At 40.3% G+C, this 25,161-nt stretch overlaps 1 protein-coding gene across 9 annotated transcripts in view; it reads right to left on the reverse strand.

The window, feature by feature from the left end:
• Positions 1–3,620: 3,620 nt before the first annotated feature.
• IMMT (inner membrane mitochondrial protein) overlaps positions 3,621–25,161 on the reverse strand; it is a 40,492-nt gene continuing 18,951 nt past the window's right edge. Inside the window, exons 5-15 of one of the 9 annotated variants that reach the window (XM_055399716.2) lie at positions 23,861–23,962; positions 23,403–23,498; positions 20,688–20,824; positions 15,879–15,982; positions 14,248–14,383; positions 13,316–13,445; positions 11,884–11,898; positions 10,358–10,581; positions 7,303–7,434; positions 5,906–6,035; positions 3,621–4,566 (exon numbers count right to left, since the gene is read on the reverse strand). In XM_055399716.2, coding sequence (XP_055255691.2) covers positions 3,953–4,566; positions 5,906–6,035; positions 7,303–7,434; positions 10,358–10,581; positions 11,884–11,898; positions 13,316–13,445; positions 14,248–14,383; positions 15,879–15,982; positions 20,688–20,824; positions 23,403–23,498; positions 23,861–23,962 — 1,820 coding nt within the window. In that variant the 3' untranslated portion in view covers positions 3,621–3,952. Of the gene's footprint in view, positions 4,567–5,905; positions 6,036–7,302; positions 7,435–10,357; positions 10,582–11,883; positions 11,899–13,315; positions 13,446–14,247; positions 14,384–15,878; positions 15,983–20,687; positions 20,825–23,394; positions 23,499–23,860; positions 23,999–25,161 lie in introns of those variants that run through there. The other 8 variants (XM_055399715.2, XM_055399713.2, XM_055399718.2 and 5 more) reach the window with 8 other exon arrangements.

The raw sequence follows: 25,161 nt of genomic DNA on the forward strand, positions 1-25,161 counted from the left end.
CATCCTCTGTCGTCCCCTTCTCCCACCTTCAATCTTTCCCAGCATCAAAGTCTTTACAACTCTTTGCATCAGGTGGCCAAAGTATTGGAGTTTCAGCTTCAGCATCAGTCCTTCCAATGAATATTCAGGACTGATTTCCTTTAGGATGGACTGGTTGGATCTCCTTGCAGTCCAAGGGACTCTCAAGAGTCTTCTCCAACACCACTGTTCAAAAGCATCAATTCTTTTGGTACTCAGCTTTCTTTTGGTCCAACTCTCACATCCATATACATGACCACTGGAAAAACCAGAGCCTTGACTAGACGGACCTTTGTTGGCAATGTCTCTGCTTTTTAATATGCTGTCTAGGTTGGTCATAACTTTCCTGTCAAGGAGTAAGCATCTTTTAATTTCACAGCTGCAGTCACCACCTGCAGTGATTTTGGAGCCCAAAAAAATAAAGTCAGCCACTGTTTCCACTGTTTCTCCATCTATTTGCCATGAAGTGATGGGATGCCATGATCTTAGTTTTCTGAATGCTAAGCATTAAACCAACTTTTTCACTCTCCTCTTTCATAAAAAGGCTCTTTAGTTCTTCTTCACTTTCTGCCATAATGGTGATGTCATCTGCATGTCTGAGGTTATTGATATATCTCCTGGCAATCTTGATCCCAGCTTGTGCTTCATCCAGCCCAGGGTTTCTTATGATGTACTCTGCATATAACTTAAATGAAGCAAAAGTAGATGTTGTTCTGGAACTCTCTTGCTTTTTCAATGATCCAGCTGATGTTGGCAGTTTGATATCTGATTCCTCTGCCTTTCTAAGTCCAGCTTGAACATCTGGAAGTTCACGATTCATGTACTGTTGAAGCCTGGCTTGAGGAATTTTGAGCATTACTTTGCTAGCGTGTGAGATGAGTGCAACTGTGTGGTAGTGTGAACATTCTTTGGCATTGCCTTTGGGATTGGAATGAAAACTGACCTCTTCCAGTCCTGTGGCCACTGCTGAGTTTTCCAAATTTGCTGGCATATTGAGTGCAGCACTTTAACAGCATCATCTTTTAGAATTTGAAATAGCTCAACTGGAATTCTATCATCTCCACTAGCTTGTTCATAGTGATGCTTCCTAAGGCCCATCTGACTTCACATTCCAGGATGTCTGGCTCTAGGTGAGTGATCACACCATCGTGGTTATCTGGGTCAAGATCTTTTTTGTATAATTCTTCTGAGTATACTTGCCATCTCTTAGTATCTTCTGCTTCTGTTAGGTCCATACAATTTCTGTCCTTTATTGTGCTCATCTTTGCATGAAATGTTCCCTCAGTATCTCTGATTTTCTTGAAGAGATCTCTAGTCTTTCCCATTTGTTGTTTTCCTCTATTTCTTTGCACTGACCACTGAGGAAGGTTTTCTTATCTCTCCTTGCTGTTCTTTGGAACTCTGCATTCAGATGTTTATATCTTTCCTTGTCTCCTTTGCCTTTCACTTCTCTTCCTTTCTCAGCTATTTTTAAGGCCTCATCAGACAACCATTTTGCCTTTTTCCATTTTTCTTGGGAATGGTCTTGATCACTGCCTCCTGTACAATGTCACGAACCTCTGTCCATAGTTCTTCATGCACTCTTATCAGATCTAATCCCTTGAATCTATTTGTCACTTCCACTGTATAATCAGAAGGGATTTGATTTAGGTCAAACCTGAATGGTGTCATGGTTTTCCCTACTCTCTTCAATTTAAGTCTGAATTTGGCAATAAGGAGGAGTTTATCATCTGAGCCAGTCAGTTCCTGGTTTTTTTTTGTTTTTTTTTTTGCTGACTGTATAGAGCTTCTCCACCTTCGGCTGCAAAGAATATAATCAATCTGATTTCGGTGTTGACCATCTGGTGATGTCCATGTGTAGAGTCTTTTCTTGTGTTGTTGGAAGAGGGTGTTTGCTATGACCAGTGCATTCTCTTGGCAAAACTCTTAGCCTTTGATCTGCTTCATTTTGTACCCCAAGGCCAGATTTTTCTGTTACTCCAGGTATTTCTTGACTTCCTACTTTTGCATTCCAGTCCCCTATAATAAAGAGGACATCTTTTTTGGGTGTTAGTTCTAGAAGGTCACGTAGGTCTTCAAAGAACTGTTCAACTTCTAACTTCTTCAGCATTACTGGGCACAGACTTGGATTACTGTGATATTATATGGTTTGCCTTGGAAATGAACAGAGAACATTCTGTCCTTTTTGAGACTGCATCCAAGTACTGAATTTTGGACTCTTGTTGACTATGAGGGCTACTCCATTTCTTCCTGCCCACAGTAGTATATATAATGGTCATCTGAGTTAAATTCACCCATTCCACTCCATTTTAGTTCACTGATTCCTAAAATGTCGCTGTTCACACTTGCTATCTCCTGTTTGACTACTCTCAATTTGCCTTGATTCATGGACCTAATGTTTCAGGTTCCTATGCAGTATTGCTCTTTACAGCATCCGACTTTACTTCCATCACCCATCACATCCACAACTGGGTGGTGTTCTTGTTTTGCCTCCCTCTCCATTCTTTATGGAGTCACTTCTCCATTCTTCTCCAGTAGCATACTGGGCCCCCACCAACGTGGGGAGTTCATCTTTCAGTGTCATACCTTTTTGCCTTTTCATACTGTTCATGTAGCAATCATCAGCTGGTATACTCCTGCAGAAATATATAATCAACTGTCTCCTTTTTTCATGATTTCCAGGTATGTTGCTCAGATTAAAATGCCTCTTCGATAATCTGTTTATGAACACATGCCTCCACAAAATTATGATTTTTGGAAAAAAATGTTGACAGTAATTTCATGAAATGAAAAATAAAAGATAAAACATTTGTTAATGCTTAGCCAGTGGGAAATTGTTCTAGTCTTCAAAGAAGCAAGGTAAGCAAGTTCTCTGGTTTTTACAGTAATCCAGTTCAAATCCCTTTAAGATTCCAGGCTCACCACCCCACTTCACTGGAGAGATTCATAGTCCACACACCAGATAGGAGCAAGGCAGCTACCAGGGTGTCAGAACTCAGAGCCAAGAACTCTTCTGAGGGCTGTGGCATTAATGTTTGGGTAGAGAAGAGACCAACATTTCTCTAATGCCACAGACCAGAGTGCATCACAAGTAGAAAAGAGGGACTTCCCTGGTGGCCCAGTGGCTAAGACGCACGTTCCCAATGCAGGGAGCCCGGGTTCGATCCTGGGTCAGGGAATAAGAGCCCATGTGCCCTAACTAAGAGTTTGCGTGACACAACTAAAGATTCTACGTGTCACAACCAAGACCTGGAGCAGTCAAGTAAACGATATAACAGAAATAGAGTGGTTCCAGAAACTGTTTCTGGCATACATGTGCGTAAGGGTGTGTGAATGTATTGTGCCCCAGTGTGAAACACAGTTTTTCTGTGTGGTAGCAATCAAAGTTTGGGATACACACTATTTCTAGTGCCTTAGAATCACTGGAATGATATATTTCCAATTATAAATATAGTGCCATTTTGGTTTATCTATATAACCCAACTCACAGCCTAGAAACCGAGCACCCCGGAGTTCCTACTTCTGCTGTTGCTGCTTCTTAAAGAAATTTTCTACGTACACAACAAACCAGAAATGGTACTTTTTGAAACGGGATACGCTACTCAGTTTTCATCTTTTTATTTTATTCAGTTTGCTCCAAGGGCAAAATCAATAGTAATAGTGATCACAAACATTATTTTGACTGGCTTACAAGCCTGATCAGTAAAACCTGAAAAACAGAAAATGTTACACAAGTTGCAAATAAAATACTCCTGGAGTTGACTGACATGATAGCAAGTGGAAATAATATAAATGCAACAGGTGTTAACATTTGGAACAGTACTTGTAACTTTCTCACTTCTAGACAATTGTAAGACCCTGTTGCAAACCCTTCAGGTATTACTGCCGATTTCCTCTGATATAAAACATGACTTTACGGGACTCTTCCTAGGCCTTATTCCTGTTGCACTTGAGTGGTTCCTATCCCTACAGCGCTGGCATATGCTGTCAGGATCTCCACTATCTGCTTAGTTTCTAGGGTCATTCGGGCTTCCTTCAGCCAGTCCTGGGCCACTCGTCTGGATTCCCCTTTCAGCTGATTGACAAACTTTGCTGCCAGCTCCAGGTCACCATGCTCAATGCAATAGGAGGCATATGACAGTAGCTTAAATGTATTTGTATCCTCAGGGCAGAGCTCTGCTGGTGGCTTCAGCTGCTGAGGTGGGAACAGGAGCAGGGACTGTAAGTAGGAGAGGAAGTACTGGTATAAGCTATTTCTGGTCTCATCGATCATGGCTACCCTGCGGGCCAGCTTCTGGACGGCATAGAAACGGACTCTAAGGGTCTCTTCACTGTACACCCCACGGGTCAGGGACTCTGGAGGGAGGGCTGCGGTTAGTGCCTGGGCAAATTCACTATCGGAGCAGCTGACTCGGATGGCCTCAACCGCACTGCCCAGGGGAACCGTGGGCAGGTCTGCAGATGCCGTCTTCATGCGGTACCTCAGGGCCTCCACTGAGAGCCAGAGCTGGTGCACTTTTCGGGCCTCCTCCTCAGCAACTGCATGACCTACAAAAAAAGACAGACTGTTTTCCCCACTTGACTGCAAGTCCTTCTCATACATGCAGAGAACTCATGCACCTTCAACAAGCTGAGTCCACAAAAGGGGAAGGTGGGGCTGGACAGAGCCTCTGCCTCGCCCATCCCACCACTTGCTTCTGGCGCAGTCTTTCCTAGCCAGCCTCTTCGCATGAGGCCACAAGGCACGACATACTCGGCTGAGGACTTAGTGGTGGTATTTTGTACACAAATTTTCATCACAACTTTATTTGTAATCACTGGAAACAACCCAATGTCCATCAGTGGTTGAGGACTTGTTTTGACTACAGTCCTGGAGGGAGCAGGGCAGATGGATGTACACAGGTGAGTCTCCCTTCCCTCTCCCTGTGACATCTGGGACAACGCATGGTATCTAATTCAGATATGTTTATCTCCACAAATGTTTGAGAAAGAAACGTGACTCTTAATCTAGGCTAAGACTTCTACTAAGGCCATCAGAAACTCTGCAAAGGAATGGAAGGCTACTGGATCCTGAAATTTCATGAGTACTCAGTTTGTTCTACTAATCTGACAAAAAAAGGTTCCATCACACCCCAAAGAAGCCCATTTCATTAATAACATCTTCACTGTCAGGACATTTCCCTCTCAGTACAGCCCATGGAGGCTTCAGTATAACTACCGTCCCTCTGGTAGGTGGAACAGCAAATCACCCCCAGCTAACCCCGTGACAGCAGGGCTGGAGATGGGTCAGCAGAGCCTTGAGGGTAAGCATGCCACAACACTGACCTTTTCTTCACTTGATGTGTGGGACACAACCAAAGTGTGTAGGGTAAACTGCCATGTAAATGGTGACCTCATGCTGGTCACATAATGAGTATAACTGCAAGGTATTTTAGGTTTAAGTTTTAGATTTCTTAAGTTTTTAGGCTTCCCTGGTGGCTCAGATGGTAAAGTCTGCCTGCAATGCGGGAAACCTGAGTTCGATCCCTGGGTCAGGAAGATCCCCTGGAGGAGGGCATGACAACCCACTCCAGTATTCTTGCCTGGAGAGTCCACGGACAGATGAGACTGGTAGGCTACAGGCCACGGGGTCACAAAGAATTGGACACGACTCTGTGACCAACACGTTAACTTTTAGATTCCTTTAAGTTTCCTCTCACAACTCTGTAATCCAAACTTAACCAAATCTGACGCTAATTTTCTAAGAAATGAATAAAACTTATTAAGAGTGATTTTGGCATCTTCATTCCCTAATGTCAATGCAGGTACACTGTTATCCTTGTAACGAGAATTTACTCTAAGAAGTAGGGCTGAATGAAGTCAGCTGTAAGAGGTTCCACATGCTTACTCTGAACGGCCTGCTCGATTCCTCTCAGTCTGGCATAGGCAGTGTTTATATCCAGAGTAAAGTTGTCAACCTGCTCCTGACTGAGCCGACGAAACTGTAATTCTTGTTCAGCGAGTTTCTCAGACAGGTCCTGAAATTATAAATAGTTGACAAAAAAAAGTGACGCTACCTCCATGTATGTCACTTACTGGGTCACTAAGTCTTCCAACAACTGCTATGTTCAAAAGCAAAGAGGGCCTTTATCTCAAAACAGGTGTCATGAAATTCCAACATTTTATGTCAAGTTTCAAAAATTTCTTAAAACTTATATCTGATGTTTAATTTTAATCTTCTACAAATTTACTGGTGGAACCTAATATCAAGAGGAAGAAGACCAGAAGGAAGAAGTCTATTAAAATGAGAAAATGACAACTTTAGAAAATAAAGTAACCACCCAAATTTACACTGAATAAATATAAAATAAAGTAGCCACCCATATTTACATTGAATGCAGTATCTTCTATTTTGAGTTCATTTTTTCTCAGAAAAATACTCAACAAATGGAATTAAAGTAATACCTTTTCCTATCGGCATAAATTTCAATTTTCTAGCAGCTTTTCTTACTTAGAAAACCTCATTCCCTTCTTGTGAGACAAGATAATAAGTTAATGTATTATAAACGGCCTGAGTAGAAACTAATTATGAAAGGTATCCTCATGATTTGCTCTATTTCCAAACTTCACCTTTCTGGGATGTTTCCTCAGATGTAAAAATCTGAGTACTATGTAATCCACAGAGTTTGTGGAGATAAAGCAGGAAATACATGTGTCAAGTATCATTACCTGCATACCTAAAACCCCTGTACCAACACTCCTTAAAGCTCTGAAGTCTCCAAATGACTAGGACATAGATATAAAACACTTATCTGATCAGTAACACACAGGTACACCTTAATGTAAAAAGAAGATGTGCAAATATACAAAAGCCCACCACGTCACCCACCCACTCCTCCACCAGGACTTCCCTGGTGGTCCAGTGGTTAAGAATCTGCCTTGCAATGCTGGGCACGAGGGTTTTGATCCCTGGTCAGGGAACTAAGATCCCACATGCTGAGGAGCAACTAAGTCTGCTCGCCACAACTACTGAGCCTGTGCACCACAACTAGAGTCTGTGAGCCTCACAAAGATCCCGCATGCCGCAACTAACACCCAACGCAGCCAAATCAATGAATATTTACAAGACAAAAAAGCTCCCCCCTCCCCTGCACTCCACGATGGGTACCATTAGAAACTTTTCCCCATGCTTCCACACCTCATATGAGAGGACGTGGAGCACGTTAGATGAAAGCAGAGACTGTTTATAACAAAAATGGAAAAAGAAGGTTGAAGAGGAGATGATGTTTTACAATAGGTCCTCACCTGCTCAAACTCATACTTCAATTCCTGCTCTTGGACCCTAAGGACGTCTCGTAAGTGATCAGTGTGGGCAGCAGCCTGCCGGCGAAGCTGGGTTCTCATTTCATTCTCCATGGCGTCTCTGACTTCCTCTACCTGTGAAGCCAAGCACAGTAATGAGTTCTCAAATCTGCATAGATGCTTAAGCAAACAAGAAAGACCAGTAACCATGATGATGGCGGCTTCTTGGTCTGGAACCCCTATGATTGGCCATGAATGTGAACACACTCTATACTTCAAATGGAAAGCTAAGTGTTGGAAAGCGACTCATATAAGGTCACACAGCTATGTCACATGGCTATAGCAAAATCAGATTCAAACAGGGGCTTCTTTGACCCCTCCCTCAAACTTGTGTTTCTTCCATATCACCAGGCTGTCTCCTAAACAAACACTGTCATTTCCTGAATCACAAACTCCCCTGGGAATTAAGAAATTGAAGCTCACAGAAAAAACAACTATAAAGATTTGAGATCAAACACAGCTTCACTGCAACCATCTGTGTGCCCTCAGGGAAATTATTCATCTTCTGTCTCCATTTTCTCCTCCGTGAATAATAATGCCTACCATGCAGAAGTGTTAAGAAAATGAACAAATATCTGGCAGTTACTGAACACAATCTCTCTCAACAAAGAAAGCTGCTCTGAAACTGCTGATTTTCATATAAATTTAGATTCAAATTTAGGGCCAAATCAAGGCAAAACTGAAAAGCCTATCAAGTCTGGCTTAACAATTAGACATGGATCATGCTACAAATTACTTAACACTAATAACCTGGAATTCATAACTTAATTTTTCTCAGAAACAATACAGTTAATGAATGAATCCATTCAGTCAATGCATAAATATTTATGAAGTGCCAGTCCTGTGCCAGGTACTGCCCACTATAAGCGTGAATGAAATGGTGCTCAAGGCAGACAAACTTCTCGCACTATTGTCAAGGTATACATTTCAAGAGAGGAATGAGTGACATCTCAAACTGTGATACTTGTTTTTAAGAAAATAAATAGGGTAATAGATGAAAAAGTAATACAGAGGCTCTACTTTAGAGGGAAGGGAATAGGAATGGGCTGCTGTTGGTCAGTCGCTCATCGTGTCCAACTCTTTGCAACCCCATGGATTGCAGCACGCCAAGCCTCCCTGTCCATCACCAACTCCCGGGGTTTGCTCAAACTCATGTCCAATGAGTTGGTGATGCCATCCAGCCATCTCATCCTCTACTACCCTCTTCTCCTTCTGCCTTCAAAAAGACGTAGTCAAGGCACCAAAACAACATCAACAAAAAAGACTCAGGGAACCTGCGAAATAAAACAAGTAAGGGAAGCCTGGCTCACAGCAAACAGGAATGAGATCAAGAGCTTTCCAGGTATAAGTTACGAATTTGGATTTTATATTAAATGCAGTGGGCAGTCAGAGGAGAATTTTCAGCAGCACAGTGACTGATGAGAATATATTTTATAAAGACCACCTGCCTGTGTAAACAAAGAAAGATGGGTATGCAAACAGGGAACCTGTCAAGAAGACTATGTGGACTACGGTGGTGGTGACTGAGAGACCAGTGGAGAGTGTGGGCATTTACTCTTGATGCAGAGCTTGCTAGACTCTCAATGGCCTGAATGCGAAGGCTGATGGAGGAACAACTAACTGAGCACGATTTCTAGCTTGATCAACTGAGTGCATGGAGATTTATTTAGAAAAACAAGCTGAAGGGCTGGAAAACAGGTTGCACAGAATCAAGAAATTTGTTTTGAACATGAAACGACTACTGAAAATCCAGCTGGAGTCATCAAGTCAGCGCAAGAAACCAAGGTAGAGGTCAGAGCCTGCAAAATAAATGTCAGTGACTTTGGCCACAGGACTAGCTAAAAGCACCTGGACACAGCAAGATGGATAAAAGGTTTCAGGACAATGCGAATGCACGCTGATATTTGAAAGGCTGAGCAACAGAGGCCAAAGAGTGTCAGCAAGGTGGGGGAAGCGCTGGCAGAGTGTGGTATCTGGCAGTTTAAGGAAGGAAGCACTTTTAGGAGTAAGTGGTCGGCTGTGCAGCTGAGAATACCCAAAGGTAGAATGAGTAGCGAGGTCCCTAATCAGCCAGCAGACATCTCTTTAATACACAATGTGCACAGGCAGAAGACCACAGCTATTTCATCAATGCTTAACTACCAACCACTCAGAAACACTCACAGAGAAAATTAGTCTCAGAATCCAACAGGACTCCTGGGCTTCCCAGGTAACTCACTGGTAAAGAACCTGCCTGTCAATGCACAAGACATGGGTTTGATTCCTGGATTGGGAAGATCCCCTGGAGAAGCAAACGGCAACCCACTCCAGTATTCTTGCCTGGGAAAGCCCATGGACAGAGGAGCCTGCCAGGCTATAGTCCCTGGGGTCGCAAGAGCCAGACACAACTGAGTGACTAAACAACAGAGACTCTTTCAACACTGCTTAAGGGGCTGAAAGGCTCCACCAGGAAAAGACAAGCTAGATAATCCTGGATGCTAGCAGCTCATTACTTTCTGGCACTTCTGCATCTGCTCAACATAAAAGCTCGCTGTTAGACCTGTCCTTCCCTAGAAGTACTGACAAGAACAAGGGCAGAAGCTCCATTCAAAGGTGGCCTGGCCTAATTGACAGCTAGTATTCTGAAGTCAGTGACTGCTGCTATTATTTTCAAGAGGTAGATAATCAAGCTGCTGCTGCTGCTAAGTCACTTCAGTCATGTCCGACTCTGTGTGACCCCATAGACGGCAGCCCACCAGGCTCCGCCATCCCTGGGATTCTCCAGGCAAGAACACTGGAGTGGGTTGCCATTTCCTTCTCCAATGTGTGAAAGTGAAAAGTGAAAGTGAAGTCGCTTAGTCATGTCTGACTCGTAGCGACCCCATGGACTGCAGCCTTCCAGGATCCTCCGCCCATGGGATTTTCTAGGCAAGAGTACTGGAGTGGCTTGCCATTGCCTTCTCCAGGATAATTAAGCTAGATTCACATAAATATTGGTTAACTTTACTCATTTCTTTACCTTTCTGTCCTGTTCAGCCTGGATCTCACTTCTGTGATGCTCTAATGCTTTTGCTACTGCAGAGTCAAACGCCCGCTTTTCCTCCAGCTTCTGTTTCTCCAAGGCTAGGGCAATGTGCTGCTTCTCTGTGGCTTTCTGTTCAGCCAGTGCTCTGTTCAGCTGGTCAATGCGGCGATGCGCATGAGCAATCAGGGCATTCAGGTCGTCGGCAGACAGCTTGTCAGCTAAACCAAACCACATGAAAATGTCAATGATGTCACCCAAATCATACATCCAAGTAACTTGCCTCAACTGACTGCAATTTAATTTTCACAGCTAGAAAGAAAAGACAAGAGGAGCTGACATTTCATAAGAGATACAGAGGCTGCAGTGTCATCAGAAATGCAGAGCTCATGGCCAACAACACAAGATATTTTCAATTCCAAGCAAAACTGTTCAGGGAGGCCTTTAAGTATAGAATCACTTTTTTTTCCAGTAACCCAAATTAGTAGTATTTCAAATCTAAACTAATTATAAACTGGTTTTATAACTCAATGTAATTTTGCCTCTCAGGACAAGCTTACATACACCATCATTTTCTTTCAAGCATAACAGGAATCCAAATAAAGATTCTTTTCTGCTAAAACTTGACTCAAATTCTCTCAGACTTTTCCCTAATCAGAGCTTTGTACTTTTTCTTACACAGGTAATATAATCCAGGACAGTAATCTGCAGCCAGAGCTGTCCATCAGAACCATTTTTAGAGCTTTTCAAAATAATCATACTCAAAGATTCTCTCATTTTTTTTTCTTTCCCAATCTCACACTCCACAAGTGTTCTGAGATATTACCACAGGTTAACAATTACAACTGTAACAGCAAAATAAAGAATATGGGAAATACTATATGACAAATGATGCAATTCCACAATTAAGTAGATCAAAAAGCAAAAAAAGAATAAGAGATTTATAGACCAAATTCAACATGTGTAGCTCCTTTAGATACTGATTTGATTAAAAAGAACTAAAAAAAACTCATTCTAGAAAGTGGGCTATTTGCACTCTGAAGCAACATTTGATAACACAAAGAATTATTGTTGAGTGTGACAATGGTTTAGTGATAACAGTAAAAAATACAGAAAGTTTTTATAAGTGAAAGAATTTGATAATTGGGATTTGCTTCAACATAAGCTGGGGAAATAAATGAGACAAAACCAGCCAGGTGTTGGTAATTGCCAAAGTTGGGAAACGGGTCCACAGGAGTTCATTATCATTTTCCTCTTAGCTTTTAATATTTGAAATTTTATAAAATAAAAACTTAAAATATATACCTTCACATATATCATATCTACAGGTTTCTGATCACATGGTAAAAACATTTTTGTTCCTGAGAACATATGGATGACAAAAATATCCAGATTAAATTTACGGCATGCAACATAATTCTATTTTATAGTTTAGTATGAGAATCACGGGCAAAATAAAGACTTGAGCCTTTTAAAGACTTAACACACAAGTCTTTAAACATAAAATGCATGTAACTACTCACCTAGGTCAGAAATACCTACAAAGGAAAAAAACAATGGTTTGAGAAAAAGAAAGTACATGTGTCAGTTATTAATCACTGTATAAAAATATCAAAAAGACAAGAAGGAACCAGAAGCCAGTAGTAGAAAAAGCACATTTTAGTACTGAAAAGCAAAATGATGAGTGTATTTCCTAAAAAAATTTTAAAGGATCATAAAACAATATAAATCAAGGTAAATTCTAACATTTCAGAAAATCAGAGAGTCAATGACACTGAAAGTAGTTGTGGTTTCTGGGGACTCATCTCTTTTCATGAAGAAATCAACTAAATTTTTACACAGGAACTACAATTCTCATTTATTCCCCCACTTCACACTAGCTTGCAGGCTATTTCAGGAAGTCACAGTCCATTAAGTCAACCACTTAATCTCGTTCTCAACCAAAGAAACAGGGAGCTGACCCAATGCTGCAGGAAGAACGGGCAAAGATGGACAAGGTAAATAGTTCTGTCTCAACCTATTACCAGACTGAACTCTGTATTTCTCCACTTAATCCTTTCACACAAATCCTGATTTTCTGCTTTGATGAGAAACCGCAATCTATCTCCCTCTTAAGTGAGTCAACCACATGAAAAAAAAACTAACTTCATGTCTGAATTATTTTTTGACAGCCTTGATTTTACTTCTTGCCATTAAATCATTCTGGTTGGCCCTGATGCCGTTAAAATCCCTGCACTGGCATTATTACTTCAGCTACTCAGACCAGCCTTGGTTCTGTGATGCAGCTTCGACACCTTCACCCCAGAGAGGCCTGTATCACTAGTTCTTCAAATGCTACCTGACATTCAGTTTCTAAAAGACAATGGCACCTAGGAAGTACTATTTTGATCTTGTTGAGACTCCATATCTCTGTGATTTTAGTCGCACAGCACTTCATGCAGATGTGACTACTCCATGCAGTTACAATGTGTAATTGTTTAACAGCCACCAAATTCCCTGCAATCTGAGCTATTTGCAAGCTGAAGACCACAGAGCCTGAACTTCCCTTTTCAGCTAACATCCCAGGTGAGTTCTCAATCAGGGTTGTCACACAGCAGTCATAAGGTATGCCTTAAGTAATTCATTACGAATATTTTTAAAGTGCTAAAGGTTTTCAATAATTTTATACATAACAGGCAAATACAGTCAAGGTTAAAATGTCACTTCACTCACTAAGATTCCAAATTACACTGGCTGGAATTTGTGTTCACCATTGCTAAACCAGATGTATCACCTGTCACAGGTATGACTGAAATAAAATGCTGAAAACACTATATTGCACAGGAGATGAAATAGGCATGCCAGAGGGGTTTAGACTAGAGAATGGAGCTGACAAGTTAAGATCAGATGATCAGTTGTTTAAAAAAAAAAAAACAAACTGAAAAAGTAAAATACCAACACTTCAGTTGCACTTACTCATCCCCTTCCACCCCGGCAAGACTTCTGGAGTAATACTGTCCAGCTCTCGTTTAAAGTCGTCCCGGGCTTGGACCACGAGCTCATGATACTGAGACACGACCTTAGCCTCAGATTGAGCTGCCTGAACCTGAACAAATACAAGGGGTATGTGGTTAAAGTGAACAAAAATTACCATAAACACTCCAAAAAATATAAGTCATATTCATGTATTTATTTACATTTGGTTGTGAATATATAAGTAATACACAGAAAGAAATCTAAAGGTCAGAGAAAGGAATGTAAAGACTTGTCTTTGTTTCCATCTAATTCTGTTCAAATGCCATAGATAAGCCCTTTCCCATCTCCTGACGCCATTGTCCCTCTTTCTCTGGGTCATGGAAAAACTAACCACACAGTTCAGAAGTGCAGACAAAACAGATGCTGCTGCTGCTGCTAAGTCACTTCAGTCGTGTCTGACTCTGTGTGACCCCATGGACGGAAGCCCACCAGGCTCCCCCGTCCCTGGGATTCTCCAAGCAAGAACACTGGAGTGGGTTGCCATTTCCTTCTCCAATGTGTGAAAGTGAAAAGTGAAAGTGAAGTCGCTCAGTCGTGTCCGACCCTTAGTGACCCCACGGACTGCAGCCTACCAGGCTCCTCCATCCATGGGATTTTCTAGGCAAGAGTACTGCTACAAAATGGAAATTTCCATAAGCGGTAATGACCATGAGCAAACACTTACCTATTATAAAATGTATCAACAATACTGAACAATCCTCCACTTCATGTCCAAAGCAAGTTTCTAAAATTAATAACAACTAATACTCTTTTCCAGGGGAAGGGAGAAAGATGACAGGAATCTTAATATTTTCCTGAATTCTTAAAAACCCCTTGACAAAACAACTACATTAAAAAATAAAAAATACTTATAAAAGACCTGAAAAACACACCTTTTGGACCACATTATCCAGATCAACTATCATGTTGTGAAGCTTCCCCTCTGCAGCGGTTATATGAGATTTGGCCCCCGGAACCTCTTCTTTCTTTGCATTTTCAATTACACTTTTCATCTTCTCTAACTCTTCTCTGGAAACCAATAAAACAAAGGTTTAGTATTAATCCTTGGCAACTTTATTAAAAAAACTGAAATCAATACAAGTTACAATTAAGTCTATGAAACATTTAATTTGAAACAACTACTCAATGCTTTTTCACACTCAATAGGCAGAGAACTTTTCCTCACCAACAACTGAAAACACTTTGGTTTTTTAGCACCTCAAGCTAAATTTAAATAGTGGACCAGATGAGTAGTATGGTGTACAGGAAAAGACATAGGCTTCAGAACCCGGCAGACCTGGATTTAGCTCCCAGACCAGCCTCTCCTTTTTGCTCACCCTGGCATAGGGATGAGAAGTAATTCATGAGCAGCACCTTGGACAGTACTTGCTACATTGAGAACACTCAATAAATGGTAGCTTTTACAAGGATCAGGTTGATTCCCTTGCCAATGAGAGCTTGACGAAGACAAAGGCAAGGGAGCAAGTCAAACAGCTCACTGAGCATAGAGCTGGGTCCTCGGGAGCCCTCTCGATTCAGGCTGAATGGACTATAATCTACAAACCACAAACACAGAACTCAGAGCCCTGACTCATGGTCTACTGATGTGATTAATCATGCTGTCAATCTCCTAACAGACATGCTGGCTTTATCAGAAAGCTTCCCTTTCTCTATCAATTATAAATATTATGTTAAGACAAAATGACAAATAACAGTTCCATAAAGTTGATGAGAACCCCTTTTCAAATATAGGTTCCTATTGACAGAGCTGCTACTGCTGCTAAGTCACTTCAGTCGTGTCCAACTCTGTGCAACCCCATGGACGGCAGCCCACCAGGCTCTGCCATCCCTGGGATTCTCCAGGCAAGAACACTGGAGTGGGTTGCCATTTCCTTCTCCAACGTGTGAAAGTGAAAAGTGAAAGTGAAGTCGCTCAGTCTTGTCCGACTAGTAGCGACCCCATGGACTGTAGCCAACCAGGCTCCTCTGTCCATGGGATTTTCTAGGCAAGAGTACTGGAGTGGCTTGCCATTGCCTTCTCTGACAGAGACTAAACTTATATTTGGTTTGCTTGCTTGATTCTAGTTTTAGCCAACTTTCAGGAATCAAGGTCAAGGTAGCATAAAACTAGACCTATTACATGCTAACTACTTTGGTAGTTAAGGCAAAGAGAGTGTGACACACTCCTAAAATTCTGATAAAACTGCTCAAGCCATCCCGGAAAAACCTTGAAATAATGGCAGAATCTCTGTAAACTATAGAGACATATCACCGAAGTAATACTGCAAAGAAAATACAACAAGATTGTTTATGTAAGTTTCTGCCAAATTTATTTTGGCCAGATTATATATTTTATTCTTTCTCTTCCTTTTAAATTTTCATGTTCCTAATACCAAAATACAGTACAGGTAGAGAAGGGAAGGGTTTTTCTGCCTCCTCTTTCTATGTAGACAGTACAAAGAAAACAGCCAAAAGAAAGCCACCCGGAGGCCCTAATTACTTGTCAAAGTCCATGAGTAATTACTTGGCTTTGAGAAGGGCATCAGCAGCCTCATCTACTGCCTTTCTGCGTTCCTTCAACGCACCCTCCACTGTGCGCCATTGGGCTGACTTCTTGTCACCTGCAATCTAAACAAAAAGCTTTCGTTACGAACACATGAATAACTACTAGTACTGTCACAATAACATGACTAAATACAGAAAGTCAGAGGTTAAAAAAGTATATGTAACATTTCTCCCAAACAGGAACTCTTAATCTAATGTTCATGAGAGGTTCAAAGAAGTCCATGAATCATCACCCATCTACCAACCCACCAAAACTGTAAGTGTGTTCCAGTGCACAAGTATGCTCTAAGGAGAGAGAATATTTTTACTAGATTCTCAAAAGGAGATATGAAGCAGAAAAGATGAATAAGAACAACAACTGGTCATGAACTGTCTGCTGATTAAATCTTTCTTCAACAAAGCACCAGTACTTAAACTTTTCTTACTTGCAGGTCTATTGAAATGTTAGTAAGTATAACAGAAAGTTTACACACTTGTGGGGTCTCTACTCCTCCAAAACATTGACCCAAAGAACAACTCTTCATAATCTTTAAGGAGAAAATCAAGTCTTGTCAAGAACCCCACTCCACCTTGAGCTGGTTTTACACAATGTGGACTTTATATAAATGTCTCCCTTGGAAATTCCTTAGGCAGGTTCAACATTTTTTGCTCCAGCATTGGAACTGACTGCCACCTTCTGCAGCTAAGCAGAGCTGGCTCATATTTACGGCATCAGTTCAGTTCAGTCGCTCAGTTGTGTCCTACTCTTTGCAACCCCATGAATCACAGCACGCCAGGCCTCCCTGTCCATCACCAACTCCCAGAGCTCACTCAAACTCATGTCCACAAAAACCACCTCTAGCAGAATAATCACACCCTGTGCAGCAAGATGCTCACACGAGAGACGTGTGAGAACCTTTGCAACTGAAGGCATGGCACAGATGAGTCCAGCTTCCATCCTCCCCCTCACTCTGCATCATATAAACAATGAGCAGGATGCTATTTGCAACTGTTTCAACTCTTTAAAACTACTTTTAAAATTAGTTATTAACTATTTTAAATGACCTTTCTTTCTCCCTTTCCTTTCGCCAAGTAGATATAGGTTAAAGTAGTATATTATGTTTAGATATGAAACAAAACCACCTTAGGGCTTATCTTCAAAGTATCAGTTCAGTTCAGTTCAGTTCAGTCGCTCAGTCGTGTCTGACTCTCTGCGACCCCATGAATCCCAGCACACCAGGCCTCCCTGTCTATCACCAACTCCCGGAGTTCACTCAAAGTATAGCTGACCCTTTAACAACACAGGTCTAAACTGCATGGGACCACTTATATGAAGATCTTTTTTCAGCAGCTGCTGCTGCTGCTAAGTCACTTCAGTCATGTCTGACTCCGTGCAACCCCATAGATGGCAGCCCACTAGGCACTGCTGTCCCTGGGATTCTCCAGGTAAGAACACTGGAGTGGGTTGCCATTTCATTCTCCAATGCATGAAAGTAAAAAGTGAAAGTGAAGTCACTCAGTCGTGTCCGACTCTTCGCGATCCCTTGGACTGCAGCTTACCAGGCTCCTCTGTCCATGGGATTTTCCAGGCAAGAGTACTGGAGTGGGTTGCCGTTGCCGTCTCCGTTTTTCAGCAGAGTACTACATAATCCACAGCTGGCTCAATCCTCAGAGGCAGAGGGCCAATTATGGGACTTGAGCATCCCTGAATTGTGGTATCCCTGGCAGATACTGGACCCAATCCCCTGTACATACTGATGGGTGACTATACACTATACCAGGACCTTGGTGAAAAACAGGAACATATTAAATTACCAGAAAATAAAATATTTATTGTCAAGGAAAAAAATGACTAAAGTAGTTCAATAATTATAGTTCACAAGTCACCAAAGAGAGTCACCGCTAGGACTGCTGCACACCCAAAACATGAGTGCCCTATGAGTTAGGTGTCCTGTGAGTTAGGTGTCCTGGGCCTTGGATGACCATCCTGTATCTTCCCCTGTCAGAAACACAAGTGCTTTTCCCTCTGCAGCCCTAGGCCTGCTACCTGAAGGGGAAGAGGACTCAGTAATGCCTCTGCTTTGGATCATTCACAAGCAATTCTCAACATTATATTCCCCTTGACATCAAGTGTGATCTTGATTTTAAAGGTACATTCATTATCAACAGAAAGTTTAGACAACCAAGTTCCTTAAGGCAGGATTAACCTGGCCACTGGACCACTGTGGCAGTCTGAGGAAGCCTCTCTGAATAACATTTTTAAATACTTAAAATGAAACGATGAGATTACAAAGGAGCCCAATTACACTTAAATCTGATTTTAAAATATGCATTTTTTAATTCTGTGACACACAAACCAAGATTTAGTAGCAGGACTAATTTAAATACCCTAATCTAGAAGTAGTGATAAGCATAAATGATATTTCAACAGTCTGTAAGTACCATAATGTGATAGGAAAATATTTGTGCTCTCTCTTGTAAATAAAGTTGTAAATACTACTAACACTACTGCTTTTGTTGTCAATATTCATAAATTAAGGAAAAGTTTTTGAGGTTAGTGAAAATAAAGATATTTTCTATCCAAGTTTAATGAGCCCCTGAATTCTATCCACAGACTTGACTCTAGGTTAAGAACTGCTTTTAGAAGAAATACTTGGTACTTTCTTTTTTACCTTTGTATCTCACTTTTGAACTTTTTATGTTTTACATAGATTGTTGTAAAGTAACAAAACAAAGTATTTCATGGTGCAAATAATCAAGTTGAGGTTTAGGTAAACTACCACTTTAGCCATCCTGCAAAATAAAATATATCAAGAAAGCGTGCTGGGGTTTCCCTGATGGTCCAGCAGTTAAGAATCCACCCGCCAATTCAGGGACACAGGTTCGATCCCCAGTCTGGGAAGATCATGCCTCGGAACAACTAAGTCCATGAGCCACAACTACTGAGGCTTGCTCCAGAGCCCAGGAGCTACCAACTACTGAGCCTCTGTGCTGTAACTACCGAAGCCTGCACGCCCTAGAGCCCAGGCTCTACAACAAGAGAAGCCACTGCAAACAGAAGCCCACACACCACAACTGGAGTGCAGTCCCTGCTTGCCACAACTAGAGAAAAGCCTGCACAACAACGAAGACCTAGCACAGCCAAAAATAAATAAATTTTTTCAATTACCAAAAAAAAAAAAAAAAGAAATGATGCTGGTCTGGGCCATGTCAGTATCTTGTCATGTGCAAAAAATTTTACAAGACCTTACTGTATGCTGTTACAAGACCTTGATATTGTATTAGATAACTCAACCCAAATAGATGCATGAATCATGTAAGTGTCAATGACATAACTGGGGGCCAAAATGTATCTCCCTCTACTTGTAGAGATCTAAAGATAAGCTGTCCTATAAAACAAGACACCAGATTCCCCTACAATCCCCTAGTCCAACTGTTTACAGGCACTGCCTTTTAGAAAATAACTCAGTATATATTATAGAGTGAGCCTACATTGGAGAAGGAAATGGCAACCCACTCCAGTATTCTTGCCTGGAGAATCCCATGGACGGAGGAGCCTGGTGGGCTACAGTCCACGGGGTCGCAAAGAGTCAGACACGACTGAGCGAGTGACTAGATGCACCTAAGGCACTAGAAGAAACAGAGTTGGGATCAATTTTTAACATTCCAAAACTTGTGCTCGTACATTTTTCTGGATTATTTTGTTAACATCAGCTAACTATGCCTAATCTGGTTAACTTCAACTATAAGGTATCCTTTAGTTGTAAAATCTTAATTATAATAGATTTTGTACTGTTCAAGCCACATGCACCACATGTTATATGTTCAGTGGGGAGAGGAAATACCCTCTTATGTATAGCCTTACACCCAAGTAGTACCATGGACATTTTAAAGCTTCTCATCATTGTCCTTCTGAAAGAACCCACTTGGGTTCAAGCGCAATTTCCTGATTATCATGCAACTTCGAGCTTTTTCACATGTGTATAATCAGTGGTTTCTTAGAATGAACTCTAAGGTTTAAGCTTTCTTCTTGGACTTTAAATGAATAGAATCTTTTTTAATTTTTCCAAGGTTGTAGTTTCTTGGCTATTTGCATCAGAAGTATAATTTAACTGCTTTGTGATGCATGTACATAAGCCTAAAGCAATGTAAAGTGTACTTACCTTTTTAAAGAACCTCAGTCATGGTGGCAAAATAACTTTACTGATGATGCAGAATCCTGATCCCTGAGATTTATTAGGTTCTCTACTTTATTTTATTCTTTAAATGACTTGATGTCAAGATGCATTTTTATACACTGAATGTAATGATAAAGGAAATTTACTAAGTCTCAGTATTACATTTTAACTAGTGTAATTACTTTATTCTTTGAAGTGTATAATGGAAATAATCAGCATAAGCATTTAAAGTAGCTAGTGTTTTGGGAACCCTGGAATCTCTGTATTATTTCTCACAACTGTATATCAATCTCAAAATATCTCACAAAAAAGTATATTTTAAAAAATGGTTGGCAATTTTAAAGCAAAAAAATAAAAACCAAACAACAAATACATTCAAGCAGTATTAAAACATGAGAGCAAATATGAACTAATCCTAATACCACATCATGGTTGTGAGATAAAGCACTGTATATAAAACTCATTAAAAAGAACATTTCAAGTTTTCTTTTTTTTCATTTTGCTTTGTTTTTCTAAAAAGACAATCATTCTAGTTTGCTTTCACTTAAAGTAGCAGTGGGAGAAAGTCCAGCCTAGGAGGAAGAAATCACATATAACATTCTTTGGCCCACCTCAGAATCATCCATGGCTGCTTTCAGTATGTTCGCGTGGGCAGTGACAGCCTGCACCGCAGCATTCTGAGCCACAATAGCCTGCTGAGTGATGCAGGCAGTCTGGCTCAGAGCATCTTCTAAGCTCTTAGCTAATGCTGAAGTTAAAAAAAAAAAAAAAGTTAAAAACCAGATCCTTCCCCACCAATTACTTGAATCTTTCCCTCTTTACCTGTTGAGTCTTGTGTCACATATCCCACCAAAATGAATAAACAAAATACACTTTTAGAGAATCAAAGTTACACTTAAAAGTATGATAAAATTATTGAATCCAGGGACTTCCCTGGTAGTCCAATGGAGGGGGCACAGGTTCAATCCCTGGTCAGGGAACTAGATCCCACATGCTGCAACTAAGACCCGGTGTAGCCAAATAAATTTTTTTTTTAATTTATTGAATCCAGATGATCAATCTATGGGAGTTATTATACTATTTTTACCTTTATGTATATCTGAATTTTTCCAAAATAAAACATGTCTGAGGTTTTCTATACACGAGGGAAAGTCACAACAGGAAAGACAAATGTATGAAAGGATTGAAAGGATTGTACTCACTTAAATAAGTTAGCACACAGTTTAGAAAATAATCCAAAAAATTCTGTGAAAGCAATTATAACTACAAGGAAGAGCAAAAGGATAAACATGAAGATATGAAACAGGATGTCAAAATGAATAAATGTGGGGGAGGGGAGTAAGAAAACAGATCTTTTAGAATGTGTTTGAGCTTATATCACTATCAGCCTAACACAAGTACATATAGTAATGGGCTAACATACTTGAAAACCTGGGTAACCAAAAATCAAAAAAACACACCACAGATTCACAAACACCAAAAAGAAAGGAATTCAAGCATAATACAAATGAAAACCATCAAACCACAAAAGTGAACACAGGAGGAAAGAAATAGTACATTAACTGGAAAATAAGGTTTAAAACAGAGATAAATACATATACATCAGTAATTATCTTAAGTGTCAACAGACTGACTAATCCTAACAAAAACATAGAGTGGCAGTACAATGAGAAGTCTGCTCACCACAACTAGAGAATAGCCCTCATGCAGCAACAAAGGACCAGCACCTAGAGGGTGGGATGGGGAGGGAGGCAGGAGGGATGTTCAAGTGGGCGGGGACATGGGCAAACCTATGGCTGCTTCATACTGAAGTCTGGTAGAAACCAATGCATTATTTTAAAGCAATTATCCTTCAATTAAAATTAATTAAAAAAAAAAAGACCCAGCATAGCCACACACAAAAAAAGTTACAGGTTGGATAATAAAACAAGAATCTATAGTATGCTGCCTATAAAAGACCCACTTAAGGGTGAAAGATACACATAGATTGAAAGTGAAGGGATAGGGATGGAAAAAGATATTTTCATTTCATGTTAATGGAACCAAGAAAGCAATAGTAGTGATATTCATATCAGATAAAACAAACTTTAAGACAAAGGCCATACAGAAGAACAAAGACAGACACTATCTAATGATAAAGGGATCAACAGAAAAAGAGGATATTATACTCATTAATATATATGCACTCAATATAGCAAAACCTAAATACATAAAAGAAATACTAACATACATAAAGGGAGAATCTGATGCGAATACACTAATAGTAGGAAACTATAACACCTCACTGCCATTAATGAACAGATCTTACAGATACTGTAAATGACACAATAAAACAGGCTTAATTGATATCTATAGGACATTACATCCAAAAAAAATCAAAATACACATTCTTCTCAAGCATGCATGGAACACTCTCTAGGATAGACTACATAACTGGACACAAAACAAGCCCAACAAATGTGCTTATACTGGCCCATCTACTCTTTACACAATTCTAACAAACTTGCTTCTGAGGAATAAGACAGAACCAGCAAATTGAAGGAAACCAAGAACCATTAAAGGCAGAAAGACAAACAGAAATAAATGGAGAGAAGACAAAAAAACAAACAAAAAAAAAACCACCTACAAACAGCTGTCAAAAGAGTTTAAAACTAACAACTCTCAGTCCAGCAAAAAACTACATGCATGCTACCTCCAGGGACATCAATATAATGCAGCATTATACAATAAATTATGTTCCTTGTGCCTTAAGGCAGGAAAATACATTTTTTAGATAACTAGTATCTTTTTTCTTTAAACCATGAAAAAGCCTAATATAAAATTGAAACGTAAAAAAGGAATAAGCCTCAGTTGGGTGGAAACCAGCAATGTGGGGAACATTCCATCCCTCAACAATGTCATATAAGAGGACGATGAGACTGAGTCCAGAGGCCAGGTAACAAACTAGAGAAGGAGCCATTTCCAACCTGCACAAATAAATGTTTAAATGTAACAATTAGAAGACTCTTAGTCAAGGTGCCAAAACATAAATTATTCCCCTTCTGCAAAGTATATAGAATCTTCAGCACTAACCATACTAAAGACAAATGAAGAAAGTACATGTATCACTTGGAATTTACACCAATTTTACACTAAGAATAACCCCTTGTCACTTGGGTAAAAGTTTAGATGGAAAGAACGCAGATGATGAAGTAAAGGTGGTGAATAAGAGCAATGCCACTAAAGAAACCACAAATAGCTGACAGATGAGAAACTTGCACAAAGGGTGAAGAAGAAAGCAACTGAGAGACATGACCCAAGTACTTATAAAGCATCTGGTTACATACACTCAATCTTAACTTGTTCTTGCTTCTCTTGTTGGGCAAGTCGTGCTGCAACTTCTTCAGGTGGCCGCTCCCTTACAGAAGTTGAGGATGCTTCCTCTTGCAGCAAAAGTAAATAAGAGGAAATCAAATTTCAGCACAGAATTTCAACAGCTAATGGGGACATAAAAACACCATCATTTGTATTTGCCAGCTTTATCAACTTGAGGGCATTTTTGTGCTAAAGATTATAAAACCACATCATGACTGAATGATTCCAACATGAAGAAATACAGGGTCAGCTCTAAAACTCTTTGTTTTCAAAGATTTATTTTCTGAAATATCAAAAATTAGCTAAGCAAGGCTGCAGACCTAAAGCCAGTATCAATGTGCACTTAAGAGTGTCTAGCAATTACCTAGACCGTACATAGTTCTGATGAACACATCATTTATAAAACCACATATACAGATAATTTAACTACCTGAAGTTGCAGGCTTGGGTTTTCCATCACCAGTTTCAGGGTGATCAGTTTTTATAAGTTCCTCATGCTGAACCACAGGGGCTGGGACCGACAGTGTGTCACCTGCTGCAGAGATAATTTGAGCTGCCTCTGTAGGTGCTATAAATATATGTTACACATGGTATATAGTTTCCTGGGTTAACAGAGAACACACAGGAATCTACTACTACTACTGCCACTTCACATCTGACTCCTTAGAGACACAAATGCATGTGATGCCACTACTCAAACACACAAATTAGTCAGGGGCTCTGTCTACTGCATAAATCCACAAGCAAAGAACAATGGCTGAGAAAGCACAAGAGAAAGGAGTCTGGTCAGCATCCATATGTATTCTAACCATTATTCTCAGGCAAGGCTTCTAGTAATAGTACTAAATGGTACTAATACTTAACATGAGAAGGGGACATAAGATTTACATAATTGTGAAAATAATAACAAAGGGGGAAAAAGGAGCCTGTAATGAAGAAAGTAAGCAAAAAAAAAGTAACCAAAAAATATTTTTTAATTGCTTTGAAAAATGGTAGAGATGAATGAAGAGGTGTGAACAAAAACAAGATGGCAATTTTAAACACAGAGAAAAAAAGTTCACAGTTTAAGATGGTGAGTTAGAGAACTCAGTCAAAAAACTTATGTCATAGACATATTTTTAAAGAAAGGAAGGTTTAAAAATCAAGAGCCTATAAATTATAAATAAAAGTGTTGATGGAAAAGAAAGTGATTAATTCTGAGATAGAATAGATGCAGGGGACAACAAAAAGGAGAAAAAAAATTATTAAATAAATTGAAGGTCCCAATTAAGAGTTAAACTTGGATAATCACAAAGCCCACTAACTGGTCTCCTTGCTCTGTCCTTGTTTCCTTTATCTGTCCTCCACAATAGCCAGCCTGCATATGTGCTTATTAGTTGCTTGGTCATGCCCAACTCTTTGTGACCCTATAAACTATAGCCTGCCAAATTCCTCTGTCCATGAGATTTTCCAGGCAAGAACTGCAGTGGGTAGCCATTCCCTTCTCCAACGTATCTTCGTGACCCCAAGATCAAACCCTGGTCTCCTGCACTGCAGGTGGATTCTTTACCATCTGAGCCACCAGGAAAGTCCACAATAGCCAGTGCCAGTAGTCTTATTAAAATAAAAGATATCAATCCCCTGACCCCAAACCCTCCCAACAGCTTCCCATCTTACTCAGACTAGAAAGCAAAACTCTTAGGACAGTCACTAAGAACTGACATGCTGGCTTTCTGCTCCCTCTCTGACCTC

Source organism: Moschus berezovskii, chromosome 11 (genome assembly GCF_049115385.1).
Source record: "Moschus berezovskii isolate FMDL1 chromosome 11, NW_MosBer_1.0, whole genome shotgun sequence".
Classification (NCBI taxonomy): Eukaryota; Metazoa; Chordata; class Mammalia; order Artiodactyla; family Moschidae; genus Moschus; species Moschus berezovskii.